The sequence below is a fragment of the Saccostrea cucullata genome, unplaced genomic scaffold, assembly GCF_032062105.1.
Source record: "Saccostrea cucullata isolate Sc308-1 unplaced genomic scaffold, CSIRO_AGI_Scuc_v1 ctg1316, whole genome shotgun sequence".
Taxonomy (NCBI): Eukaryota; Metazoa; Mollusca; class Bivalvia; order Ostreida; family Ostreidae; genus Saccostrea; species Saccostrea cuccullata.
The window spans coordinates 67730-74139 of NW_026928263.1; the positions used below are offsets into that span (position 1 = coordinate 67730).

General features: G+C 33.8%; 1 protein-coding gene across 1 annotated transcript; it reads left to right on the forward strand.

The window, feature by feature from the left end:
* The first annotated feature begins 380 nt into the window (after positions 1-380).
* Positions 381-3129, forward strand: LOC134276965 (protein toll-like). Its single transcript, XM_062759251.1, has one exon. It carries the CDS (start codon positions 382-384, stop codon positions 3031-3033), a length of 2652 nt encoding a protein of 883 aa, XP_062615235.1. The 5' UTR covers position 381; the 3' UTR covers positions 3034-3129.
* The last annotated feature ends 3281 nt before the right edge of the window (positions 3130-6410 follow it).

Sequence of the window (6410 nt, forward strand, 5' to 3'; positions counted from 1 at the left end):
AAACAAGTAAGAGTAATAATGCAATAAACCTTGGGAGTTTACAATGTTGAGTATACTTTATGGCTCTACAGCGTGAGAAAAATAAATGCAGATATTTTTATCAATCAGTCATTCTCGTGCATGTGTCTTTCACTGGATTAATTAAAAAAAATATTCCTTCTTGTAACGTCAAAGAAATATCGAAACTAGATAGAGGAAAGAAAGAATTATAAAAATTGCGAGACCAAGATGTAACAAAGTTATAAAACAAATATGCTCTCAAATATGCTTTTGAACAAGTGAAAAGGGTCACATAAATCGATTTTGGTTATCTACAGCTGGGGCATTTAAAATATATATTCGACAACAAATCGTGCCTGATCATAGACGACGCTGATGAACATGTGGAGAATCAACTTTTTCTGGTTTGTGGTTTTCCTGTTGGTTTGTAAAATATCTGGAACCGCGCTGCCCTTTCCACAGACAACAAGTTATTTCTCTTGGCAGCAACCAAAGCACAACAGAACGGAACTGATGTGCCCTAGTTATTGTGAAACTAATTATCTAACGGAAAGTGAACAAATGACCTGTTGTAACTGTCGGTCCAAACCGATCTGGCAATGTTATCCGGAATGGCCACATCGTGGTGTTGATATAGAGTACCATAGCAGGAGAGGCATAGGACGTGCAGTGTATACGGACAGCAACTCCCATCTTAATATTTCAAAATTATTTCATACCCAGGAGTTCCTGTCAAGTATTCCCGAGAATATTTGTGAATTTAGTGACTTGGTGGAGATTGATCTTAGCTGGAACAGGATATCTGTCTTGGAAAACATCAAATGTCTAAAGAGATTGGATACACTCATTTTGAAAAACAACTTGATAACCTTTCTTAGAAACAATACACTCCATGGAATGACTGAACTCAGGTTTTTCGACCTCTCTAATAATCTGCTGACTACTATTGAACCCTATGCTATATCGGATTCATCAATTGGAATACTTCACATTAGCTTCAAAAACAATTCTCTTCAAAATATCGACGCCACAAATATCATACTCGAACATTCTTTCTGTTTGGTGGATTTTTCTGAAAACGACTTAAAAGAGGTCGTCAATGAAGCTGGATGGACAGCAAATATTTCAAAAGACTATGGACATGGTGGATTTGTTGACTTTTCACATAATTACAACCTCTCATTTCCTAATTTTGAAGACTTAGGAATAGAAGATCTTACATATCTTGGAAAGGTGGGTTCTTTTGGGTTCGACTTCAGGAATACGAACATTTCTTGCGATTGCAAGATACAGCCTTTTCTAGAGAAGGCCTTAGAAGTCATTAGGAAAATCTGGCGGGATTACTTTAATCTCGATTGTTCTCGGCCCTCACATCTTCAAGGCCAGTCTATGTTTGACCTAGTAAAAAATAACCAGATGGATAAATTCATATGTCCTATAAATAGACGGGAGAAATGCCCTAAAAGATGCACCTGCTTCCATCAACCATCACGTGATCGCGTGGTCGTAAATTGCTCGAACACACATCAGATAGCCCTCCCAGATGATCTTCCTATGGTTAGAAGTGGTCATAAGTTGTTCTTAGATTTCAGCAACAATAATATCACAGCATTCAACACGACTAAGTATCTCAATGATACCAAATATCTCAACCTCGACAACAACGATCTATCTACAATTTTTGAAAAATCTTTCACAGATGCTACTGAAATAGATGATATTTTGCTAAGAAACAATGATAGGCTTCTCCATCTCCCCAAAACTCTACAATTGCTGAATCCTTGTAATATATCTTTTGGAGATCTTAATTTGAAATGCAGTTGTGATATACATTGGATTGCTAAATGGGTCAATAACTCTAAATCGAAATCTTGCCCAGGTATCAGTAATATCTCTTGTCAAAGAGAAGATGGTCAAATACTACCATCGCATTTGTGGACGAAGGAGAATTTGCAATGCCCAGATGACTCGTGGTCAGCTGTGGTGGTAGCCATTGTTTTTGGAATTTCTTCGTTTATAATAGGGATAACAGCTTTGTTACTGTATCACTATCAGTACGAAATTTATCTCTTAAGTCGAAGGGACAGCAAAGACCATTTTTCTGAAAATGAATACTTTAAATTTGACATCTACATTTCTTTCAACGAAAATAATGACGAATTGCTTTCGTGGGTTTGTAACCAGTTGGAGCCTGCACTAAATGAATCAGGCTATTCATTGTGTATACCTAATAGGGATTTTACACCAGGTAGTGTTAAATCAGACGCCATTTTGGAACATTTACACTGTAGTAAAAAGTTTTTGTTTCTGATGGATGAGAATTTCTTTAATTCAGATGATGCGTCTATATGGTGCTTTCATGAATGGCGACATTCTTGGAATATCTTTTACTTGAAGAAAAATAGAAATATAGCTGTCGTAAACTATGATCAGCTTCGCGTAAGAGACATTGAGCAGAGACAAATTAGAGCTTTTTTTCGACTAGGTCTAGCGATAGATTTTTCGAACAGGAAACTGATGATATTCGACGAAATTTACGAAAGATTGAATCTCAAGAAAACCTCCTTTGAAGCAAATAGAAACATATATCATACCAAAGTGATCGGGTTGGACCCACTAAGAGATAGTATTTTGGACTGTCGAAGATGTGATACTCCAAAACAGAAATTTAACAGGAATGTCGTACATAAAGGATCGGTACAGTTTCATGGGATATCCTCTGACACTGTTGATTTAACGAGAAGCAATTCTTCTTACCAGTTGAATAAAACAATTGATGATAGAGATATTCTGATGAACCTAGAAGTGGTAAAGCTTTGCTCAGAACCAAACCATTTTACTGCCTCACAGTTCTTTGATACTCAGGAGAAGAAAAACAGACCAGCTCACGTGACTGATAATTCGAGGCGTGCTTCTCTGGAAGATAAGTATAAACCATGTCAACTTCTGAAAGGCGTTAAAATACATCCATACGAGCCACCGCGACCGCGTTACAAGATACCAGTACCAATATTCAAAGCAGCAGAGCAATAGGTTCTGTCATACTCACTTAAACCAACAGTATATATGCATTATTTATTTTTTCACATTAAGATTTTTTACACTAATATCAGGAATATCCTAACCAATTCTTATGTAGTATATGTTTTACTTTTAATTCTGCTTATTCGATCCACAACGTAACTGGATTTTAATGAGGGTGAGCAAATGATTTTATTAAAACTATTTACGTAGATACTAAGGCTTACATTGTACATTGATATAGTAAAATTTGCTTACACGTCAAACTTATGTCGACATTTATACTTTGATATTCAAAATGTTGAGACAAAATACGGCGGGTGTGACTGGTCGGCAGGGGATGCTCACTCTTCCATGACACCTGATCCCACATTTGATGTTTTAGAGCTTCGGTCCGCTTATCTTCTGCTCCTGATTTGTTCTGTTTAATGGACGTTTGAGATTGAATATTGTTTATTATCTCCAAATACTGTATGTGTACATAATTTGGCGTATTCAAAATTTAGCGTAATCAATGGGTATGGAGTTGTTGGCGTAATCATAAATTAGCGCTACACATGTCCGTTCAGTGTATTGTATATGTAAATGATTTCTTAGCGGTATTCATGAATTAGCATATTTTTGTCTGCGCCAAAGCCGCTAAAGTATGACGCCACACATTAAGAACACATACAGTATTTCATACTGAAGTTTTATTGTAAATTGATACATTGTTGTACAGACTTAAATCGATGTGGTTGTATACAGTGTATAAACTTAAAACTTGTTAATGGTATACATTAATTTCCAAAACGAGAATACATATATAGGATAAAAAATAAAGAATATTTATTTTTTACTTGTTCAATTTTTTTTCCAATTTGATTTTGATACTCTAAGATAAAACAAAGAATTGAAAGAAATAAAAATAGCCATGAGAAATAGAGTGTAAGCAAGATCTCATCACTGACATATGGAGCATAGTGATTGGGAAGAGAGACGAATTACTTTTCAAAATCCGTAGTGACACCGCATGGGAAGTAAATCTCCTTGGAATAATTTAAATGCGGTTTTATTGTCCTTGAGAAAACCGTCCATGAATGAGATCAATCATTTAGACAAGGTACACTTTATAGGGATTTTCAACAACCTTGTTTTCGTAAATTCCATGGTCGTTATAATGGCCTGTTAGCAAATTTATATAACATGTCATTGGGTTGTATTTTGAATGGATTGGCTTGTTTCTGCAAATATATCAATTTTTTGGCCTTTTTTAAACTGAATTTGACTACGGATAGTTCTGTCGACCTGATCAGTAAATGGGATCCTTAAAGCTTAATCCGTCTTAGGCATTTGAAACCACGTAGACTGGGGATTTCTAGGGGGCTGTGTTTCTAGCTGTCTTCACAGATTTGTATTTTTTGCAGATTTTTTTTAGACCGATCACTGTTTGTTATCTTCGCCTGTACATTTCTGCCTCTCTCTGAAAACTTAATTGTACAGAAAAACTCGTATAGCACGAACAAAGGTAATTCTTTTTTGCAATTCCAGACATTTTTTAAAAAGAATTAATCACAGGCACTTGTTTCGGTGATTAAATTTTTAAGCCATAGTGTAATAATGTTATTATCATAGTATGGGTTAAAAATTTATAACCGAAATAGTGCTTGTGGAATTAATAATAATTCATCGGACAGTCTTACCAAAAAGATGTGTTTTTTCATGTTTATATAGCCTCTTCATGAATGCATGGGTAACAAAAAAGAAGGTACGTTAGTCACCAAAATCCGCCTAGTCCCAAAATCTGGCGATAATATTTAAATGATGTGTCTTGGATACCCCTGTTCTAAATCAATTTATTTTTTGAAAATATCTCAAACCGTTTTCCCTACACAACTCACTAAAAATGCGATGTTTTCTTAAGAAAATAACACTGACGACGCCATGACGTCGTAACGTTCACATGGCGTTATCAAATTTAACGTAATGATTCCTGTACAGCGTAAAGAATTGTACATTTCTCAACCTAAAAAATATATTCCTTAAATAAATTCATATTTAAGTTTATTTTTTTACTTATCTTTTTTTTTATTTAATCTGTTCTAAATAAACCTTTCATTTTTTTTTCTTTATATGAATTGATATTTACAATAACCGTGGGTCAATTAAGGAGATAATTTTCCGAGAAAAACTATTTCATCAAGAAAGCGTATTTATTGTCAGAATTTTTTACCCTCTCCATTTCCCTAAAATTCATGATATTAATTGAAATACTACATTAACTTTGAAATACCAGTATACTATACAATCATGCTTATCTTTTATTTACTTATTTAGGTATACACATGTACGGGAATATACATACATAATGTTATGTATGTACACTTGAAAGTGCAAGGTGTACTATTTTACTGCGTATAAAATCTTGACTGCAACATAAAAATCAGTTTTTATATGACAGCATTTTCCTTGATATTTTTTTCCTATTAAAGATTTATTTTTGATTTAGCTAAGACATTATCTATGCATTACTTTGTTTCGGTTTTAATACTACAGTATAGTATTTTTCAGGCACGTAGCATCTTTTTCGAAAGTGGGGGGGGGGGGGGCAACCTGTGAAATTTTTTTTACTTACCTGAAAAAGTTGACGAGAAAAAAAAAACAAAAAACAAAAAGCAAAAAAAAAAAAAAAACCCGAGAAATTAAAAGTTGCTCAAAGTCGAAAATCCTATTTCGTGGGTTGGGGGTGGGGGGTTGTGGCTAACTTTTTTCAAGACCAACTACCTTTTAATTCAAAGTTTTTGGGGTAAATTTTCTTTTTTTTTTTTTTTTTTTTTTTTAATTCAAGAAGTGACATGTAAAGTTACATAAGTTTTTTAGTCACATTCTCACACACATTCACACTTCCCCTCTGAATTTAAACAAGAATGAAATATAAAATATATAAAAATTCGAGAAATATTTAAAGTTGGTGTTTAAATAAGTGTTTATAACTCAAAAATATTTATCCATTCTGACCATAGATTATCAAAATTGTTCATTGTAAAATTTTTAATTGATATACATTAAATTTAATGTAAAATTTTCTTTATAACACTGTACTGTGCTGAAGTGTGGAGGGTCCAACCTTACTTTGAGTGAACATTTTCTATAGTAAAGGTAATGTCGGGAGAAAAAGTGATACCACGTCCCTGCTTTTTAATAGTATATACTCATTATTGATATGAAGCTGAATAAGGTTACATATTTTTTAAAAACAAAGAACAGACAAATATATTTATCTTACGTGTATGAAAGAGAAAATATTCCCAACGACGACAGCTATGTCATCCCCTGTCCTTTTGACAATCACATATAATCTGTATTTAGTATTTGTGGTAGTCGGGTCTGTTATTATGCTTCTAAAATAA

Excerpts from the sequence above, each read along its gene's own strand:
- LOC134276965 (XM_062759251.1), top strand. The coding sequence starts at position 382 with ATGTGGAGAATCAACTTTTTCTGGTTTGTGGTTTTCCTGTTGGTTTGT.